Raw genomic sequence first — 23555 nt, 5'->3', positions numbered from 1 at the left:
TTCTGAAAATAGAAAATTACATATATAACCTTGGTATTTTGCATTTCATTACAATACAAAACAAAGAGTCAGCCCAGAAGTAATCTTTTTGACAATCATCCTGACATAATGCAAAAATATCAAATAAAATGCAAATGTACTAGATGTAAGTTTGGTCACTGAGCTGGAAGGTTCATTTCCATACATTTCGTCACTCTACTACGTAACATCTTCAGTGGGCCTCCAGGCCAAGCACTGTTGATAATTCCGGCTTTCTATTTATATGTTTCAGTTTCTTTGGGTTGGTTATGTCATTTCCTGTGGTGATGTCATTTCCTGTTCTTTTTCTAGGGGGTAGTAGATGGGGTCTAACTCAATGTGTTTGTTGATAGAGTTCCAATTGGAGTGCCATGCTTCTAGGAATTCTTGTGCATGTTTCTGCTTGGTCCGGAGGCCCACTGAAGATGTTACCTAGTAGGTTGATGAAATGTCTGGAAATGAACCTTCCAGCTCAGTGAGCAAACCTACATCTAGAACGTCAACCTGAGCTACAAATCTTCTCAAAACTTGCTAATGCAAGTGTACATTTTATACCTAGTACTCAGTAATCTGATCAGTGAAAACCAGCAACAGAAAATTAACTTCTACTTTTACAAAAACATATTTACATTTTTAATTGGATAAAACCTTCATTGAAGGTCTTCCATCTGTAACATTCAAACATTGCCATTGTATAGATATATATTTCAACTCATGTTTAGATTTGCCACAGTCAACACTAAAGCAATCAATCAGTCTGCAGAACATGACAATCATCATCAGGTGCATTTGTTACTTCAAGGTGAAGCTTTGCAAGCTTTTCTTCTGTGTTACATGCTGCTGACTGAAAGTCACAAGGAATCTTAAACAAATGGGAGATAGAGCAGCAACAGATATTCTCAAAATGCTCCTATGCATATAGGTAGGAAAGGTTTGTACCCCACCAAAGCAACTGCAGAAGACATGAACTAATTTTGGACAGAATATATATATATAATGTTCTTCTGAAACCTGCAACCTCAATTGCATTACGGCTTTCTGTCAACAATGCAAGGACAAAGAATTTGTATCTGATTCAATGCTCTCGATTTTATCAAAGAATTACTTTATCAACCATCTTCTTTCCTTTCCTGAGTGACCAATGTCTATGAAAACCCTTTGAAGATTATCACTAGGTTACTTGACTGTAGTTTTGAAGCCTTGGTGCATGATGAGGGAAGTAATCATGCAATTCTCAACCAGTCTTTATATGCATGCATTTACCAGCATGAATCATTAATTAAAACTGGAACTGGAAGCATCATTCAAGCTTTCCTCTTCAGATTTTGTGAGAGATTGTGATGTTGTAAAATCCAAGATCATATCTTGCTGCAAATCTGGGATCTTCAGGTATGTGTTACTAAGTCCGCAGAAAAATTTCACCTTACTGTGTACTGCCCATAAATTCAAGGCAATGATAAGATGATCATTTCAATCAATTTTAGTATTTGTATTGCAAGAAATGTTTGTAATACCAGATAAAAAGCTTATAAATTTCAAAAGGCACAAAATTATTATTTGTCTAACACAAATTTGAAAGCTCAAAAAATGGGAGTTGGAGAACCATATTAATTTAGATTTAATGTAAAAGATTTTATTCTCATTTCAGTACCAATAAATGGTAATATCTTTGCTGATAAGAGGTAGAGACTCAGATCTGCATTTTTCAACCATATAATAATGGATTTTGGAACTTGTTACAAGTATTACACTATACTTTCTTTGCAATTGGTAGATCCACAAAGACATGGAATTTCTTCTTCAGGCATGCTTCCTGTGGAGTACCTGTAGTCCCATGTCAACTCTGATCCTGCTTTGATATACCTAATACAAAAATACACATATGATAAGGAACATTAAGGAATACCTTGGACCTCCTTGTTAAAGTAGGCTTCAAATCCATTGTGAATTTCCATAATACTGAGGTAGAACACATGGTTAAATATAGCACAACAATCAACCTTTTCATAATATCATTAAATATCAATATCAGGAAGGCATCTTAGTTACTAAATTAAGCCCATGTTTAAAAATCACTTTAGGCAAAGAATCAATCCATTTGGAATCACAGACTCATTATAGTACTGAAAGAAACCATTCAACCCATTGTGTCCCCATGTCTTGTCTCTGCAAGAGTTGGTCACACACTTTACTATATTCTCTCTTCAAGCAGTTATCAAATTCGGTTTTGAAAGTCATGATTGAATCTGCCTTCATTATACTAGCAGCTCGTGCATTTCAGATCCGAACCACTAACTGAGTATAAAGGTCTTCTCTAATGTCAGCATTTGTTCTTGTGTCAACTCCTTTAAATTGCTGTACTCTGGTTCTCAGTATGAATAGTTTCTCTATCAATTCCGTTTAAATCATGCATGACTTTTGACTGCTTCCATTAAATGAATCCCAACTTAACCTTCTCTTTCTGTGAAGAGCACAGCTGGAACCCTCCCACCCCGCAATCTGTCTATATGACTAAATTTCTTAATCCTCTGAGCCATTCTCATAATAGTTAAACAAAATCAAAATACTGTTGATCTTTGAAATCTGATGTAAAATCAGAAATCGCTTCACAAACCAACATCTGTGGAGAGAGATAGAGTTAACATTTGGAGATCAGTATTACTCCTGTCTGGAAAAAGATGACTTTGGACTTGAAACATTAACTCTGTTTTTTCAAAGTTAGGTGTAGCTCTCTGTTAATCTGTGATGAGTGCATGTTTGGGTGTACGTGTGGAGAGAAGGGTGTGTAAAATATATTGCAATATCATACGCAGAACACTCAGGCTTACAATGGGCGAAATTGGGAGTTTCACTCATGTTTTTATCTATGAGCACATCAATAAATTTTAATATTTATCAGTTTATCTCCTGTAGACTATTTCAAAGAGATTTATCTGTTGCAGTATTGGTATGACAATGAGTTGTTATTTCTCTTGAAATGATTTGAGTGGGAATAGTTACTAGGATAGGACAATCACTCCAGAGTCTTGACAGCAGTTCAGGGCACCACAGCTTAGGAAGCATGTCATGGCATTGGATAAAGTGCAGCATACATTTACCAGAATGATAAGTAGGGTCCATGGATTAAGTTAGGAGGAGTAGTTACACAAATTAAGGTTGTATTCTTTAGAATTTAGAAGGCTATGGGGTGATTTGGTCAAAGCTTTCAAGATGTCACAGATGAAAGACCAGGTAGAAAAAGTGGAGCAATTTCCAGCAGTTAGAGTGTTCAAAAAGAGTAAAAAGTCTAAAAAGAGTTAAAATTTCACGAACAAAATTCAGAAACACACTGCACAAAGGGAGTTAATTAATGCCTACTAAACAGTTCCATCAGCATACCTGTTGATGACTGGTATTAATATTACCCATTTTAACAGAACTCAACCGAAAAGGTTCAAAATCTAAGGTTCAATACGCAATGTCATTTGGAAATTGCTGCATGTAAACTGCAGTTCTCTCTCTCAGACAGACAGCTTCATTTGATCACTCCCAATGCAAGCAGCTAGTCAACCTAACTGATGTCTTTTCAATAAAAAATTTCAAATGCATTATACTGTAACTTCATTCAGAAATAAAGTGACACATGCAACCATCACCTCAAATTCTTGTCTCTTCCTCTTGTTCCATGATTGGCACCCCTATTTCTAGCTGCTAAGTCCCTAAATTAGGGCTCCCACATTGGGAGATGGGACCCCAAAAAAAATCATAGGCTAAAGTTTTGGAGATGCAATCTCAGAGGAAACATTGGTTGCCAAGGAGCTCCAGCAAGCTCCCTTGGTTCTTCCAGTCTTCTCCCCCAACTCTCAGTTCTCCAAGGAATCGCAACCGTTTTCAAGCCTTGAAATGAGGTGCAGTGGGAAAACTTTGAAAAGCACTGCAGTTTCCTCCCTAGATCCCTCCACACCTCTCCCCCTTTAAGGCATACTTAAAATCTGTTTGACACAACATTTGGTCACCTGTTTTAATATCTTTGTGACTCAGTGTTAACTTTGGTTTGATTATGCTACTGTGAAGCATCTGGTGATTTTCTTTTTTCCCCAATGCCTAAAGTACTGTGTAAAATCAAGTTGACATTATAAATTCAGTATCGGAAGTCGAGACTAACACTGTCCCCAGACTACCTCAATTTGATTTGACTGATCAAAGGTAGAACATTAAATGACTGAACTGGTTTTGCAGATTATCACTTACTGAAAAAAACATGAGTCATTATAAAAAATGCAAATATGCACGATAAAATGGAACCAATGATTAAATTTTATTTGAAATGCTATCAACAATATTCACTGAACAAATATTGTGATTTTATCTGTTAATACTCACTTACCTGTTAGTGAAAAAAGCAACCCACGGCAAATTCTTGTCATGTGTATCTACAAAAACACTTTGTACCATAAGGTTTGGATCACAGCTATGCTATAAACAAACAGATTGTGGAAGAATCAGATCATTATGCAAAAGCCAAGGAAAACAAATGTGCAAGGAGCAGAAGTACTTCCAATGACAATTACTTTATTCATTCCTGTCCCGACAAGTTTAAAAATCAAAATCAAAATACGCTAGCCTAGAATTTGGATGGGGTGGCTTGGGGTTGGGAAAAATGCAAGGAACAATTAATGGTCTCGAACGGTAAGGTCTGAGGCGCACCTGCTATTGGGCTAGATAAGACCATAAAACCATAAAACATAGGAGCAGAAATTAGGACATTCAGCCCCTGAAGTCCGCTCTGCAATTCAATCATGGCTGATAAGTTTCTCAATCCCACTCTCCTGCTTTCTCCCTGTAACCCTTGATTCCCTTTACAATCAAGAACCTATCTATCTCAGTCTTAAATATACTCAATGACCTGGCCTCCACAGCCTTCTCTGGCAATAATTTCCGTAGATTCACAGCTCTCTGGCCAAAGAATGTTCTCCTTATCTCTGTTCTAAAAGGTCTTCATTTTACTCTAAAGCTCTGTCCTCAGGTCTAGCCTCTTCTACCAATGGAAATATCTTTCCAACATCTACTCTGTCCAGGCCATTCAGTATTCTGTATGTTTCAATTAGATTCCCACTCATTCTTCTGAACTCCATCAAGTATAAATCCAGAGTCCTCAAACATTCCTCATACGTTAAGCTTTACATTCATGAGCCTCCTCCAAACATGTGCCAGGGCCAGTACATTCTTCTCAAGATATGGGGCCCAAACGTGCACACAATACTCCAAATATGGTCTGACCAGAGCCTTATAAAGCCACAGAAGTATATCCCTGCTTTTATATTCAAGACCTCTCAAAATAAATGCTATCATTGCATTTGCCTTCATAACTATTGACTCAGCTGCAAGTTTACCTTGTGGGAATCCTAGACCAGAACACCCAAGTCTCTTTGCACTTCAGATTTCTGAATTTTCTCTCCATTTAGAAAATAGTCCATGCCTCTATTCTTCCTACCAAAGTGCATGACCTCACAATTTCTCACATTGTACTCCATCTACCACTTCTTTGGCCACTCTCCAAACCTGTCCAAATGCTTCTGCAGCCTCTCTGCCTCCCGTCCCTCTACCTATCTTTGTATTGTCTGTAAATTTAGCCGGAGTGCCATCAGTTCCTTCATCTAGATTGTTAATGTATAAAGTGAAAAGTTGTGGTCCAAAACCTGAGCCTTGCGGAACATTATTTGTCACCATCCTTAGAAGGATCCATTCATCACTGCTCTCTCCTTTCTGCGAGACAGCCAAGCTTCTATCTATCCTAGCACCTTGCTTCTGACACCACGGGCCCTTATCTTACTCTAACAGGCAACTTTCCAGCAACTGCTAAGATCCTGAGCTAAGTGAAGACAACAGGATGGTGGCAGCAGCAGTTGTTGGAGTTGATGGTTAAGTGGTTACTGCACGACCAAGGATCACACACCAAAACCTCTAAACCATGACCTTTTTAAAGAACTTTACATTTGACGAGTATACTTTTGCTTAACTGGAAACTATTATTTCATATTGCTCAATGAGGCCCCCAATTTGCATATCCATAAATTTGCTATAATCTACTCATGCTTCAGTTCATCTGTAGCTGAAACCTTCAACCACATCTTGATTATCTTCAGAGTTGACTATTTCAACACACTCCTGAAAGATTTTACATTTTCTTTTCTACATAAACATGAGAAAATACAAAACCCTGCTCCCTGTATCTTTAGTCATAATGAGTTATCAACATCTATCAGGCTAACCTGACTGCAGTTAAACAATACTTCATTTTAAAATTCTTATCTTTGTTTTCAAAGTCTTAAATGGTTGTGCTCCTCCCTATCCTGGAATCTCTTCCAGTTCAGCAATCGTCAGAGACACTTACGCTCTACTCTAGTACTTTGAGTAGTCCGGATTTAAAATAATTCCACCATTAGTTGCGATTTCTGCAGCAATTTGACTCAGAATCCCTATAGTGCAAAAGGCGGCCATTTGGCCCAGTGATCTACATGACCCTCCAAATAGCATCCCATCCCAGATCCAGTTCTCCACCGTATCCCTGTAACCCCACAATTACTGTGACTAACCCACCTACCATGCACATCCTTGAAAACTATGGGTCAATTTAGCATGGCCAATCCACTTAACCTGTGCATCTTTGAACTGTGGAAGGAAACTAGAAGAACTGGAGGAAACCCACACAGGGAGGATGTGCAAACTCCACACAGTTACCCAAGACTGGAAACAAACCAGCTCTGTGAGGCAGCATTGCTAACCACTGGACTCACACTCGCTAAGTTCTCAAATCCCTTCCATAGCTCTACCTCACTTTTATCTTGAAAGTGATTCTTTAAAACCAACCTCTTGGTTATTTGCCTGAAAATCTCTATATTTGGTTAAGTGTCAAAATTTGCTTTATGATGTTCCTGTGAAGGACATTGGGCAACTTCATTCAGTTAAAGGCGATACATAAGTATAAGTTGCTGTTGTTTACTCACAATGCCTTAATCTGATTTTGGCAGTCAACTGAAATTTGAGCAATTGCACAGAATATTTAACTGGTATTATTGTGGAACAGTTTCCAATTCATGAAAATCTCTTAGATCAGTTAGTTTACTTACGTTAATAAATCGGCCTATGTTTCCTTCTTTTGTAGCATCCAAAAAATAACAGGAATCCCCTTGCTCATTAGCATTACACATACTTTGTAATTTTGAAGCCTGTTCTTTGTGATGGTTATTCTGAATCAATGTGTCTTGTACATTTGCCTTTTTCTTGTTTGATTCATTTTCCTGTTCAGATGATCTTTTACATGCTAGACTCTCAAAATCTTTTTCACCCAAGCGAATAGAGTAATTTATTCCATAACCAGCACGGCTTCTATTGTCCAAGCCTCCTATAAAATTGCCAAACATAATGAAGTTGTCACACATTCATATAGTAATGTTATCCTCATGTTAAATAAAGCATTACTCAGGAAATGTTCGATTGAGTGTGCATTGGTGAACCACTGACCTCAGTCAAAGCAGAACAGTCTAGTTTGTTCTTATTACCCTTCTTTCCATGAGTTTGATACAACTGAGTGGCTTGCTAGTCAAGTTCAGAAAACAGTTCAGTTAAATCACATACACTGAAATTATGGGCAAGGATAGCAGTTTCCTTCCCTAAAATGATATCAGTAAATCAATTAGGTTTTCACAACCTGATAGCTTTGCAGTCCCAACTGATAGTAGTTTTTTATTCAGACTTTATTTGATTTTTTTTCCACAAATTCAAAATCATAAGTCTCAAGGTTATCAGTCTAGGCGTGTGGATTACCAATCTAGCAACAACTGATCATTAGATACACTGTCACAGTAAGAAACTGAAATGTTCATCAAAACCTTGTGGAAGATCCTGTGTATGTTGTACAGAATAGCTTACTTTCAGAAAATGTAGAACACAGCGTTCCAAATATTAGTCCTTAGTTGAGGGGATGTGGTTAAAGATTACAATTAACAAGAATGCAGAGAGACTCTATGCTGAGGCTTATTGATAGTAGCAGTTGTGCTAATGTCAGACAAGAATGATACAGATAAAATAGTGAATGTAGAAATATAGGAACAGTAGTAGGCTAGTCAACCCTTTTAGTTTGTACCATAAACCATGTAACTCTATATACCTTCCTTTGGTCCATATCTCTTAATACCTTTGATTCTACTTCCACTGCTATTTGTTAGAGTCATACAGCATGAAAACAGACCCTTCGGTCAACCTCATCATGCTGACCAAGTTTCCCAAACTAAATTAGTCCCATTTTCCTGCATTTGGCCTATCTTGCCTGTCTCATTCTTGTCTGACATTGGTACAACTGCTATTGTCAATAAGCTGCAGCACTGAGTCTCTGCATTCTTGTTGATTGTAATCTTTAACCACATCCACTCAACTGAGAATTACTTCTTGGTACTCTGCATTCTATGCTTGTAAATCTTTTCTGAACCCGATCCAATTTAATAACATCCTTCCTATAGCAGGTTGACCAGAACTTTACACAGTACTCCAAAATATGGCTTCAGCAACATCCTATACAACCATAACATGATGTCCTAATTCCTATACTCAATGGCAAGCATGCTAAATGTCTTCTTAACCACCCTGTTGAGGGTTCCAAATATTCACTACCCTTCTGCGTATGGATATGTTTCCTAACATCTCTCCTGAACGGTCTGGCCCTAATTTTCAGACTCTATCCTCTAGTTCCAGAATTCCCAACCAATGGAAATAGTTTATCTTTATCGACCCTCTCTTTTCCTCTTAATGTCTTGAGAATTCAATCAGATCCCCCCTTAACCTTCTAAATGCTAGAGAAAACAGGCCTAATTTATATAGTTACTCCTCATAATTTTAACCCCTGAAGTTCAGATTTCATTCTTGTAAACCTACGTTGTACTCCCTTCAAGGCCAATATATCCTTCCTAAGGTATGATGCCCAGATCTGTTCACAGTAGTCCAAGAGGCTCTAACCAGGGATTTCTAACTTTTGCATTCTTGTACCCTAGTCATCCAGATTTAAAGGTCAGCATTCCATTGGCTTTCTTCGTTATTTTCTTTATCTGTTTGTGGCATTTTAAAGATCTATGCACCTGAACCCCCAAGTCTCTTTAGACATCCACTGTAGTCAACTTCATACCATCTAGAAAGTAGCCTGACCTATGCAGTTTTCAGACCAAAATGGAAAACTGCACACTCACTTATGTCCATTTGCCACAGTTTTGCCCATTCACATTGTCTAATTAAAATCCCTTTGTTACTTTACGTTATCATCTATACTGTCAACAATGCTGCCTAACTTCGTATCATCAGCAAATTTGGATACGTGACTTTCTAAGCTGTTATGGAAGTTGTTAATAAATATCTGTAATTAAAAGGACAGCATGGTGGCTCAGTGGTTAGCACTGCTGCCTCACAGCATCAGGGACACAGGCTTGATTCCAGCCTCGGGCAACTGTCTATGTGGAGTTTACACGTTCTCCCCGTATCTGTGTGGGTTTACTCCGGGAGCTCCGGTTTCCTCCCACAATCCAAAGATGTGCAGGTTAGGTGAATTGGTCATGCTAAATTATCTATAGTGCTGAGGGATGTGTAGGATAGGTGCATTAGGTTAGGGGAATGGGGCTGGGTGAGTTGCTCTTTGGAGGGTTGGTGTGGACTTGTTGGGCCGAATGGCCTGTTCCCACACTGTTGGAATTCTATGATTCTAAATAATGTGAATAATTGAGGCCCTAACCCAAAAAGACTCTTGTAGGACACTACTGATCACATCCTGCAAATCTAAGTACCTTTTGAGAGACAATACGCTCCACTAAGCTGACATCTAAATTTTACTAAGTATGCTTGGTGCTGCTCCAGGCATGTTCTCCTACATGCTTCATCGAACAAAGGTTGATACCCCAATCTTATAGGGATGAATGGCAGTGTTGAGGATTTACTGGGCCATGAACTTACAAATCATGGGTGAAAACAATATTGCTCCTGATGGTGACCCACAGCTCAGTTTCAAGTTGATAGATGTATTGGAAATCCTTCCTATTTAACAAGTGAATCAAGGGTTAACAGAAAAGGGTGTGAAAGTCAAAGTGAGGAGTGTCGGATCAGCCACGGTTCTACTGAATGGTGCAGCAGGTTTGAGGGTCCAAACTGCTTTCTCCACTGATTGTCAGGGATGTTGCTCAGAAAAAAATGCAGCTTGATATTGCTGTTCATGCTAATTTTTTGAATAATCATATATATGTAGCTTGTTTTTTTACCATTTGTGTAATAAACTGGTTTTCTTTTATTGAAGGACATGGCAGACTTACCTTAATACCTTCAGTGACTAACTAAACTTTGAAAATTAAACTTATGACCTATCAAACCATATTTCACACTGGGATCTGACTTGTCCAGGTTTACTGTTGTCTAGCATCAGAAAGTGGGGGCTTGTAAGGGAAAGTAATTCATTGAATTTAAGAGGGATCCGTGGATCAATATAAAAGAAATTGGAGGATATGGAAATTCTGGACATAAAACTCAAGAGTGGTCATGAAGTTCATTTTATGGATTGCAATGACAAGACGACTTTGTATGGAGTGGAAGGCAGTCCTATGAAATATTTGAGCTAAACAGAGAGAGTTAGCAGGTAACTTCAAGGTAGAAATAAAGTCAGGATTTTCTCAGAATGTTAAAAGGGATTACCCAACATTTAGAATTAAAAGGAAGGAATCCTGAAGCTGATATGTTGCCTCAATAATTAGCTACGTTTCACTTAGAAATGCAAAGAACTTTCACTAGAGAAAGAAAAAAATGAAAAAAAAAATAACTGGAAGAAAAGGATGGGAGAGAAATGGAAATGGAAATAGAATTAAATGAAAAAAAGAAATGGAAATGGAATTTTTAAAAAATTTAATTTCAGTGTGGAGGGGGGAGTTAGATAACATTAAAGCAAAAAACAAAAGTCAGTGGCTCAGAAGATGATTCTGATTCCAATAAAGGAGGTTGGTTTAACTAAAAATCTATGCATAGTGGCTAAATTTAAAGTAGATGCAGTCGAAAGAAATTTCACCTCATTTGAAAAGGTAGCTGGGAAAATGAAGTGGTCAAAATATGTTTGGACGTTAATGTTATAAAGTGTTTTAACAGAAAAAGTTATAAAATGTGTACACCAATTTATCAGAAGAACAATCTAAGTCCATCAAATGGTTTACAAAAACAATACTCAATGTTTGTGGGCTTGTCTCTAAACCTCATCAATTAAAATGTAGAACTACAACAAAGAAACCTAATAAAAATTTGCAAGATAAAAAAATGTCATGGGATCAATGGTTTCAATCACTTAAGTTAGAAACAAAGCTTTCAAAATATAAGATTAGATTAGATTAGATTACTTACAGTGTGGAAACATGCCCTTCGGCCCAACAAGTCCACACCGACCCGCCGAAGCGCAACCCACCCATACCCCTACATTTACCCTTTTAACCTAACACTACAGGCAATTTAGCATGGCCAATTCACCTGACCCGCACATCTTTGTGACTGTGGGAGGAAACCGGAGCACCCAGAGGAAACCCACGCAGACACGGGGAGAATGTGCAAACTCCACACAGTCAGTCGCCTGAGTCAGGAATTGAACCTGGGTCTCTGGCGCTGTGACGCAGCAGTGCTAACCACTGTGCCACCGTGCCGCCCACGGGAAGTCATAATTATGAATAAGGGAAGTCATAATTATGAAAGAATTCCACAACTCAATTCTACAGAATCTCAAACACTCCAAGAAGCATGGTATTCATCCTCAGACTCCACCACAAACACATTGTCCTGGATCTGACATACAAACTGCTGCAATGAAAAACAGGAACCGGCACCAACCAGAAACAGCTCAAACAGAACCACATAAAATCAAAACAGAACAGTATAGCAGTGCTTCACAGGAGGCAACACAGCACTGATAATGTCACCTAGAAAGAGCATGAAATGTCTGCCAACAAACCTATCAGCTCAGCAAACAGACCAACAATGAACCTCAAACATTGTTTAGATAAGTATCAAGTGTCAAACATCCAAGGAGAGAGATTCACATGATATCTCACACAGAATCAAACGTCAGGAAATAGTTAAGTAGAACATTTGCAGATGCAAGCTTTAGGCAATATACAAAAGGACAAAATAATAAAGAAATCTAGAACTTTAAAAGTGCTTCCATTGTAATGAGAGTGAACACACTAAAACCAATTGCTTGATGTCAAATGTGAGACCAACTGCAATTGGCAATGTCTAAGAAATCCTCAAAACACTACATCAGGAAAGGGCACGGGTATTAAAATTGGAGCTATCATTCCCTTTCAACCTTCAAAGAGACAGATGACTCAAAACAGTCAAAACAATTTTTGAGAGTTGATAAGAAGAGTCAGACTATTGAAGGTTCTGAGTATTTCAGTTCAAATGGAGTAGTATTTCCTTCTTCTATCCAGAGTTAAATAACTAAAGGTATTGAGAGACACTGGAGCAAATCATAATTTGGAGATGCCGGTGTTGGACTGGGGTGTACAAAGTTACAAATCACACAACAGCTTGGAACAAATCAATTGCTGATGTTGATTGATACAATTTCTCTTCCAGACGGAAGCTAGTGTGCTTCCAATTAAACCCGTTGGACTATAACCTGCTGTTGTGAAATTTTTAACTTTGTACACCACAGTCCAACACCGGGATCTCCAAATCATGTCCTCCAGACGGATTTGTGAAGGAGAAATGTTTCATTGGAGGTATACTTGGAAATTACAAACTGGACCCAATATAAAGAGTGATCAAATAAATACAGAATTTGTGGTAAGAGTAGTGTAACAGATCCCTTTAGAAGGAATAGATTTTATCTTGTCAAATTACACGGTTGATTCAAAAATCAGCCTCACTGAGGTGGTGTAACAAGGAACTACTAGTGGAGATCAAAGCAACAGAGAATCGTGAGCAGAAAAGTATTGTATTGTTTCTTGCCAGTTTTGTGACTAAATCTTCCAATCCATTGACTCCTCTTCTTCCTGTCTGAATCTATGACAAGGGGAGATGATGTGAAAATGTAGTTATCTGATACAATTTAAGTAAAGTTAAATGTAAAGGATAAAGGAAAGAAAAACAAGGCTGACATGCTTAGTCCACCTTATTTAGTAGAAAAGTAATAAGCCAATCCTGAATTAAGTTCTTCCACAAAGCCTGCTCAAAAAGTAAACCAGAACCAATATACAAGTAAAATTTGGTCACTCTTAGTTCTGAAAAAGTGTCCAGTGTATCTCAGGTTTCTTCAGAAAATTCTCAGAAATTGGTATTACAGGTAAAGCTAACTGTTCCACACTGCTACTATGCAGAGCGAACAGATATGATTTTCAACACAAATAAGATGCTGTCATCCTGCTGTGGCTGAAAAGGAGCACTCAAGCTAAGTATTCCCAAAACATGGGGAATCAAACAAGATGAAAAGCTTCAACAAAACATTGAAGGATAGTCAGACCAAAAATGTATACTTTAATTCCTTAAGTACTAATATTTAATATAAAACATTAATTAATTGCAACATTTACTTCTTATTTCATTTAACTTAACTGCTTTAACTTAGTTCATTTAACTGCACTTTACCTCCCTTTACTTTATCCATATTTAACCCTAACTCTTACTTTTAGTTTGGCTTAAATCAAATTGAATCCAATTCGAGTCAAGTGACCAACTTTGTCTCTGTGCAGTCTCGCCTCATGGTTCTTTGTCTTCTCTGAAATTAACTTCAGCGCACGTGCTTTTCTGACGTGATTTGGGAGTCTTCTGAAAAACATCCTTTGTTCTGTTAACCTATCTGAAATGTGATCCATTTCAGAAAGACCTCTGGCACTCAGTCAATGGATTAATCAAAGCCTGATCATGTTGTTTATCCCAGCCAACGAAATTTAGTGTAAACATTTAAGAGTTGTTTACCAGTAAGTCAAAGAAGTGATATTCCAAACTCCATATAAAGTAGTAGTGGTGCCATAGTGCAGACTGCTATGACACTGACCTTATTTGGTCAACACAGGAAACTACAGGTGACAGCAGTTCATGGCTGTAGCTTTTACTGAAATCAGATTTTAAACTAGTTTGTGTAATACCTTGACCAATCACAGTTAATCTGCCTGGTTTCAAATTTAAACAAAGCATGGAAGTTAATCATTATCATGAACTGATGCATGCTCCATGGCAATGCCTCTATCACAGCCCACATTGTCTTCCAATGCAACATTGTTGTTGGTTTTCCCTTAAATTGGAATACTTGTGGTGTGTGCAAGATGAAAAGCTTCAACAAAACATTGAAGGATAGTCAGACCAAAAATGTATTCATAAATGGTAAAAAGAGAAAAAGTAAAAATCAGAATAATTCAAAAATTAATCAGAAATTTAAATCCACAAGTTGATGCTCCAGTAATCAGGTTAGATCATTTAGAGGCACTTCAAAAGTTTAGATGGAATATGAGAATCTTTGAAAACAACTCCTGAATTGATTTGTGTAAGTAATCAAGGAAATCCATCTCTTTGGCTATGTATCATTAGTGTAAACATAGCAACTTGGAGTAGGAGAAGCTAATGCAAGGGATGCATTACCTCTAAAACACATCTGTATAGATTAAACCCAGAAAAGCAACCTCAAATGAGAGAAGAGATTAAGTTCATGATGAATAATGACATTATTGAACCAAGTCATAGATTACAGTGCAAGACTAAGTTGTACCGAGAGAAGCAAAACGTGCCAAAGATAAATGCCAAATCCTGTGGTGAATCAGCACAAAAGGAATTTACTAGTTCAGAAGTTCATTCCAAATTTCAACGCTGTAGTGGCAAAAATCAAATTTGTCCAATTTATTTGGGCCATACTATGAAACAAGGCAAAGTTACATCTAGTGAAGCAAGAAATTTGAATGGACAGAAAGAAAAGTCAGTGTCTTTGACAATTTGAAAACTGCGTGAATAACAACATGGAATTCAGCAGCACTGAATAACGGGAAGTCATTTAAATTGACTGTTGATGTCAGCATCATTGGTATTGGTGCAGAGCTAATAATAAAGGACACAGTAAGTATCAAATGGGCAGTCAGCTATTTTTCCAGGAAACTAAATAGGTAAAATATTTGACAATGAAAAAAGAAACACTGAGTCCAATGTTGAGTTCACATCAACTTGTTGAGTACACATGTAACAAATCTCGAGAAACGATTATTTACATGGTCCACAACCTTTTTTCCAGTTAAGAGATTCCATTGTCGTTCTATTTCCCCAGCCCCGTATCAGTTGAAGCTTTAACTTTCACAGTATGGTTTTAACTTCTCCAGCTTTATTCCGGGCCCTGGACAGAGAGAGAACGATTGACCATGTGCACAAAGACATGAGTTCTCGGTCTTCTCTTGAACAGCAGATTCTTAAGGAATTATATAGTCACATACAGGGAGTAGCATCCAAAAAAGGTAACATCCAGGTTGATTGGGTAACCGTTGCAATCAGCGAGCATCAACTGTAAAGATTTAAGCCATCTGGCATTACACAATGGATGCTTTTTTACCCCGTTAACCCACTACCGTTGCCTCCAGCACCTCATTGTTTACTGCAAGTTCTTACCTGGTCAAAGTCATGCTAGCTGAGCCTTTGTCACACAATCCAAAACTTAACTCTTCCCCTAACGGCTCATACGTTATATGCACTTTCTCACCATGACAAAAAACTGCTTCAATAGTCAAAAACCATTTAAGTTAAAATTATTCACATACAAGGCAAAGGCTATATTATAGCAGATGCTTTCTTGAGCGTAAATATCAATTAAAAACTAATCCAATACTCAAACTGACTTGTGCATAATATGATTGTTATGAAAATACCACTAGCTGGGAACCTAATAAGTTGATTGCCTGCAGAGTATGAATTATTCTTTAGAGATTTGAAATATCAGTTTTCCCTCCCATTTTCAACTTTTCTTCCTCTGTTTCTTCGCTTCTCATCCTTTCTTTCTGTCCCTCCCTTTATTTGTTACTATATAGAAAGGCATCACCCAAAATTAGATACTAGACTTGTTAAATTATGAAATTTTGATACTAGGCTTGTCAAATTATGAAATTTTGACTACTTTCAGTTTGTCATATTTAAAGTTCTTTGAACAGAGGGAAATTAATTTTTTGTGAATAATGAAAATGCTGAAAAGCATTTAGAGAAATGTCAGAGAATAAAGAACACCGAGGATAAATGAACCCAGTAACCTATATGGTGTTGGTTTAACCCGAGGATCACCATGTCTCAGATGACAGTGAGGTTGAGATGGAGGATTCTGAGTAACCAAGATGGAGGATGGGAAAAAAAATTGAGGCTGTAACAGCTGCTCCTTTTTTGAAGTATTTTCGGTGTTGGAGGTGATTTCCTCGAATTCCAGGAGCAGAAATTACTATTTTATGCGCTATTGCATTGTTTTGGAACTTTGGGGGGAAAAAAGTCAAAACAATTGCACTTTTAAAGAAAGGAGAAAAACAGACAAAAGGCAGTGAGCACATGGTTAGTGAGGGAGAAAGAGAAAGAAACATATACTGTTAACTGACACAACAGTGAATCTGCATAACTACTGCTTTTGCTATTTGAGTTCATGTATCTCTGGACACCAGAGTACATCTCAGCAAAATTAACAAACAGAGAAATTCACAGTTGACATTGGAGGAACCTGTGGAGAGCGAACAGATAAGTGCTTTCTAACATGTAACCTTGCTGTAAGTCTACAGTAGGGAGTACAGTGGGTTCTTTCTTGATTTCATGTTTTATTAAAATCTGTCTCTTGATCAAATTTTAGAAATATAAACCATAAGTATTAAGTTAGCCTGGAGCACTGTTTTTTAGAGCAATACGACTGTGCTATTTTCTGGGTGTGTAGATTGTGAAGGAGCAAAGATGACCTTTAGTAGAGTGATATGCTCTTCCTGTCAAATGTGGGAGTTAGGGACAGTTTCTATGTTACTGATGATTATGTCTGCAGGAAGAATCTATGGTTGGGAATCCTATCAGATTGCATGGATCGATTGGCGTGACAATTAGATGAAATGAGGAATTTACAAAAGCTAGGGGATGTGATGGATGGCAGTTATAGGAAGGGAGAAAAGCCACTGTTACAGTCAGGTAGATGGGTTAACTCCAGGCAAGGTAGGCGGGGTAGGCAGGTACTGCAGGAGTCTCCTGTGGCTATCCACATTTCAAACAAGTATACTGTTTTGGAAAATATAGGGGGTGATGGACTGTCAGGGGAATGTAGCACGAACAGCCAAGTTTCTGATATCGAGGCTGGCTCAAATGTAATGAGGGGTACGTTGGGTTCCAAGCAATCGATTGTGATAGGGGACTGTCAAGTCAAAGGCACAGACAGACATTTCTGCGGCCAGCAGCAAAAAATCAAAATGGTGTATTGCCACCCTGGTGCCAGGATCAAGGATGTCTCAGAGAGGGTGCAGAATGTTCTCAAAGGGGAGAGGGATCAGCAGGACCACTATTTAAGAAAGGTGGTAAGGAAAGCCAGGGAACTATAGACGTCGATGGTGGGTATGTTGTTTGAGGGAATCCTGAGGGACAGGATGTACATGTACTGGAAAGGCAAGGACTGATTAGGGATAGTCAGCAAGGTTTAGTGCATGGAAATCATGTCTGTGACAAGAAATAGTACTGGGTCCACTACTTTTCTTCATTTATATAAACTATTTGAATGTGAACATAGGAGGTATAGTTAGTAAGTTTGCAGATGACACCAAAATTGAAGGTGTCGAGGACAGCGAAGGAGGTTACCTCGAAGTAAAACGGGATCTTGATCAGATGGGCCAATGAGCTGAGAGGTGGCAGATGGAGTTTAATTTAGTTAAATGTGAGGTGCTGCATTTTGGAAAAGCAAATCTTAGCAGGACTTATACACTTAATGGTAAGGTCCTAGGGAGTGTTGCTGAACAAAGAGACCTTGGAGTGCAGGTTCATAGTTCCTTGAAAGCAGAGTCACAGGTAGATTAGATTCCCTACAATATGGAAACAGGCCCTTCGGCCCAACCAATCCACACCGACCCTCCGAAGAGTAACAGACCTATTTCCCTCTGACTAATGCACCGAGCACTATGGGCAATTTAGCATGGCCAATTCACCTGACCTCCACATCTTTGGACTGTGGGAGGAAACCGGAGCATTCCTGAAGAAGGGCATGTGCCCGAAACGTCGAATCTTCTGTTCCCTGGATGCTGCCTGACCTGCTGTGCTGTTCCAGCAATAAAGTTTCAGCTTTGATCTCCAGCGTCTGCAGACCTCACTTTCTCCAGGAAACCGGAGCACCCAAGGAAACCCACGCAGTCGCCCGAGCCTGGAATCGAACCTGGGACCCTGGTGCTGTCAGGCAGCAGTGCTAACCACTGAGCACCGTGTGGATAGTGAAGAAGGCATTTGGTATGCTTTCCTTTCTTGGTCAGAGCACTGAATATATGAGTTGGGAGGTCATGTTGCGGCTGTACAGGACATTGGTCCGGCCATTTTTGGAATATTGCGTGTAATTCTGGGCTCCTTCTTATCGGAAGGATGTTGTGAAACTTGAAAAAGAGTTCAGAAAAGATTTACAAGGATTTTGGCAGGGTTGGGGAGGCTAAATAGGCTAGGGCTGTTTTCCCTGGAGCATTGGAGGCTGAGAGGTGACCTTATAGAGGTTTATAAAATCATGAGGGGCATGGATATGATAAATAGATAAGGTCTTTTCCCTGGGGTGGGGGAGTCCAGAACGAGAGGGTATAGGTTTAGGGTGAAAGGGGAAAGATACAAAAGGGACCAAAGGAGCAAATTTTACACGCAGAGGGTGGTTCGTGTATGGCAAGAAGTGGTGGAGGCTAGTACAAATACAGCATTTAAAAGGCATCTGGATGGGTATATGAATAGTAAGGGTTTAAAGGGATATGGGCCAAGTGCTGGCAAATGGGACTAGATTAGATTAGGATATCTGGTCAGCATGGGCGAGTTGGACCAAAGGGTCTGTTTCCATGCTGTACATCTCTGTGACTTTATGACTCTCTATGGTTCCAAGAGAGCCATTTATGGCAACCTCATCCCGTGCAAGAATTGAATTTACATACATCACTCTGCATCATAAACAAGCTATTCAACCAACTGAGCTTATGGAACTGAGATATTAAACAGAAAGCAATGCTACGTTAATCACTTCACATTTCCTATGGTACAGTTTCTACTGCTCGTTGTGGATGCGACAGCCCCACATCACAGTTCAATTTCAGCAAGGTAACTCACTTTAACCAGGTACAAATAACTGACTGAATATTCAACACTGCCTCAAATCCAGGGCTTTTCCACTGTTGCAAGTATTTATACAAACTATCTGCAACACAGTGAAGAATACATTTAACTACCACCAATGCAGAGATTCCTACAACAATGTTTTTCAGATTAAGGCAGCTCCCTGTGATATGCATGATCCATTTAAGTGGCAGGAACCATAAATAAACAAAACTGCTCAAATACCAAGTCCACCAAGATTAAGAACCCTCCTTCATCCAGGTTTCAGGCCTTGAAACTATAAGTCGCTCTGTACTAAAATACCTTTGTCACTGTTGAAACGTTGATCATCTGACAGAGTAGTGTGTTGCTTCAGTGAAAATGGCTCAAGTGTTCTTAGGAGTTTTCTGCATCGCCGCCCTGATGATTCACTGTTGTCTTCCTCTGAACTACTGCATGCGACTGAAATCTGCCCCTGAAATACAAAATCAAAATCAGAATTTTACAGCCAGGGCTGAGCCTCAATGATGACAATCAGCAGTGTATTTGATGCTATGCACAAAAAACAAAATTAAAAAAAACAAGCATCATTTAAATATTTGGTAGGGCATAACAACAATGGATGCACTTTGCTCAAAATTATTTTAGAAATACTTGTATGAAGTAATTAAAAAGGGATGGACCTCCTCTTTAGAAGTCTCAAACTTTCTGGATTCTTGCACACATTGTATAAATATACCACATGGATTATAACATTATCTGGAGTCAATTAAGGAACTATAACAAATGTTGGACCGATGACCTTTCGCAGTTTACTTCTCTAATCTCAAATTCAATAACATGTTATATTCTTGTAACAAAGTCCACACTATTATAATCTCCAGAATAAAGAAGAGTTACTTTTCACCAAATACATCTGTCCTTAGCTTGCAGGCATCCGCTGAAGTAAGCAGGGTTGCCTGGTCAAATAGAGCTTTTTTGGCCAGAAATTATATTCCAGTATTAAATTAGATCAAAAGAGATGTCATTTGTTTCATTGGTTAATAAAACAGATTGGCATTATACTTATTAACTGCACTGTTTGGAAGCATTGAGAATCTCAAATAACATTTCATTCTTATTTACAAAGTTTTCCTATCACAAGTACAATGTGGGTAATTCCTATCGGCAAATAACCTGAACTTTACATCAATTCTCTTTCTCGAGTTAACCATAATGCTCTTACCTTGACATCTCGCCCAAAAGGAGCAGAGTTTAATACCAACATCAGACAGTTGTGAAAAGCAATTTCTACCACAAAAGTTAGTGAGAGTATCAATTTCAATGTAACTGGCATACATCTACCAACTAGGTTTCTTTGCAACATGAGAAAATAAATTGAAATCGTCCCATTGGAAGTAATTACTTTTTAACCAAAATCATGAAAAAGATCATTTGTCATTCTCTCACTGTGGTGTGGAACCTTACGTGTAAATTGGCTGCTACATTTGCTTCTATCAATCCCAATGGAATTTCTCACAACTCTTCAGATATAGAAGCAATGTGTCCATAAGCAGCAAGAACTGGAATACTGAGGCATGAGCTGATAAGTGAGAAGAAACCTTTGCACCGAACAAAAAACATCTCCAACAAAAGAAATACGAAGCAATTCCCTTGATCTCCACATCATTAACATTGCTGAATGACGGGGAAGGCAATAGCCTAGTGGTACTATCACTGGACTATTAATCCAGAAACCCAATTAATGTTCTGGGGACCCAGGTTAAAGTTTTGCAGTGGCAGATGGTGCAATTTGAATAATAATTTTTAATAATGATAGTAAAATCTGGAATTAAAATTCCACTGATGACCATGAAACTATAACCAATTATTGGAACAACCCATCTGGTTCCCTAACGTCCTTTAGGGAATAAAATCTGCCTGTGACTCCATACCTATAGCATTGTGGTTGACTTTCAACTGCCCTCTGAGATGGCCGAGCATGCCATTCAATTACATCAGAACTACAAAATCTCTAAGAAATGAAACTGGACGGATCATCTGGCATCGACCTAGGCACCAGAATAGACAACAGCCCTGTTGACCCTGGAAAATTCACCATGTAAGGCCTAGTGCCAAAACAGAGTGACCATTGCATAGTCATTGCAGAGTGGAAGTCCCATATTCACATTGACAATAACCTCCATCATGTTATGTGGCACTATGCTCAATGGGACAGATTTCAAACAGATCTAGCAACTCAAGACTGGACATCCAGGAGGCACTCAACAGCAACAGAATTGTATTCCAGCTTAATCCGCAAACTCTTGGCCAGCATATCCCCCACTCAAATATCACCATAAAGCCAGTGTATAAACCCTGTTTCAATGGAGAGTGCTGGAGGGTATACCAGGAGCAGCACCACGTAAACTTAAAAATGAGGTGTCAGCCTGGTGAAGATACCACACAGGACTACTTGCGAACACCATAAGCGGTAAGTGATGGATAGATCTAATAATTCCATAACCAATAGGTCATATCTAAGCTCTGCAGTCATAGAATCACAAAGCATGGAAAGAGACTCTTCAGTCCAACTTGTCTGTGCCAACCAGACATCCCAATCTGACCTAGTCCCATTTGTCTGCATCTGGCCCATAAAACCATTCCTGTTCATATACACATCCAAATGTCTTTTAAATATTGTTGTGGCTCTGTTCGCCAAGCTGGGAATTTGTGTTGCAGACGTTTCGTCCCCTGTCTAGGTGACATCCTCAGTGCTAGGGAGCCTCTTGTGAAGCGCTTCTGTGATCTTTCCTCCGGCATTTGTAGTGGTTTGAATCTGCCGCTTTCGGTTGTCAGTTCCAGCTGTGCATGGCAGTGGTCGGTATATTGGGTCCAGGTCGATGTGCTTATTGATTGAATCTGTGGATGAGTGCCATGCCTCTAGGAATTCCCTGGCTGTTCTCTGTTTGGCTTGTTCAATAATAGTAATGTTGTCCCTGTTGAATTCATGTTGTTTGTCATCTACATGTGTGGCTACTAAGGATAGCTGGTCGTGTCATTTCGTGGCAAGTTGGTGTTCATGGATGCGGATCGTTAGCTGTCTTCTTGTTTGTCCTGTGTAGTGTTTTGTGCAGTCCTTGCATGGGATTTTGTACACTACATTGGTTTTGCTCATGCTGGGTATCGGCTCCTTCGTCTGGTGAATTGTTGTCTGAGAGTGGCTGTTAGTTTGTGTGCTGTTATGAGTCCTAGTGGTCGCAGTAGTCTGGCTGTCAGTTCGGAAATACTCTTGATGTATGGTAGTGTGGCTAGTCCTTTGGGTTGCAGCATGTAAGCTTACCGGGGTAGGTTTTTTCCCCCTTTAAAAGCACGAAGGAGAGGAACCCGAGGCACTACACGGGTAGTGCCTCCCACCCGCCCTCCTCCTCTAACCTAATAATAACATCTGTTGTGGTAAGTAGGTAAGTGCTGAATTTTGCTTGTTGTATTCTTTAGACCCAGTTTTTTTTAAAAATAAAAGTTAGCTTTAGAGGGATGGCAGTGAAGGCAGTGCAATGTTCCTCCTGCAACATATATGAGGTGAGGGATGCCATCGACGTCCCTGCCGATTACACTTGCAGGAAGTGCACCCATCTCCAGCTCCTCCAAGACCGTGTTAGGGAACTGGAGCTGGAGTTGGATGAACTTCGGATCATTCGGGAGGCAGAGGGGGTCATAGAACAGAGTTATAGGGAAGTAGTAACTCCAAAGATGGCAGATAGATGGATGACAGTGAGGGGGACTGGGAGGAAGCAGCCAGTGCAGGGACCTCCTGCGGCCATTCCCCTCAAGAACAAGTATACCGTTTTGGATACTTGTGGGGGGGATGACTTACCAGGGGTAAGTAACGGGGCTCAGGTCTCTGGCACGGAGCCTGTCCCCGTTACCCAGAAGGGAAGGGTGAAGAAGAGCAGAGCAGTACTAATTGGGGACTCGATAGTTCGTGGCACAGATAGGCGGTTTTGTGGGAACGAGAGAGACTCACGTTTGGTATGTTGCCTCCCAGGTGAAAGGGTATGTGATGTCTCTGATCGTGTTTTCCGGGTACTGGAGGGGGAGTGGGAGCAACCCGAAGTCGTGGTCCACATTGGCACCAACGACATAGGTAGGAGGAGCGCTGAGGATGTAAGGCAGACTTTCAGGGAGCTAGGTTGGAAGCTCAGAGTTAGAACGAACAGAGTTGTTGTCTCTGGTTTGTTACCCGTGCCACATGATAGAGATTCGAG

The 23555-nt window shown here is 39.3% G+C and overlaps 1 protein-coding gene across 4 annotated transcripts in view; it reads right to left on the bottom strand.

Moving 5' to 3' along the window:
- Positions 1-482: 482 nt before the first annotated feature.
- setdb2 (SET domain bifurcated histone lysine methyltransferase 2) overlaps positions 483-23555 on the bottom strand; it is a 97263-nt gene continuing 74190 nt past the window's right edge. For all 4 annotated transcript variants that reach the window (XM_043700410.1, XM_043700412.1, XM_043700411.1 and 1 more), the window contains 4 exons: positions 19633-19783; positions 7128-7402; positions 4385-4473; positions 483-1881 (listed from right to left, as the gene is read on the bottom strand). In XM_043700410.1, the coding sequence (XP_043556345.1) occupies positions 1764-1881; positions 4385-4473; positions 7128-7402; positions 19633-19783 (633 nt within the window). In that variant the 3' untranslated portion in view covers positions 483-1763. The remainder of the gene's footprint in view (positions 1882-4384; positions 4474-7127; positions 7403-19632; positions 19784-23555) is intronic.

This window comes from Chiloscyllium plagiosum, chromosome 12 (assembly GCF_004010195.1).
Source record: "Chiloscyllium plagiosum isolate BGI_BamShark_2017 chromosome 12, ASM401019v2, whole genome shotgun sequence".
NCBI lineage: Eukaryota > Metazoa > Chordata > Chondrichthyes > Orectolobiformes > Hemiscylliidae > Chiloscyllium > Chiloscyllium plagiosum.
The sequence above is the reverse complement of the archived record's forward strand: the minus strand, read 5'-3'. Positions and strand labels throughout refer to the sequence as shown.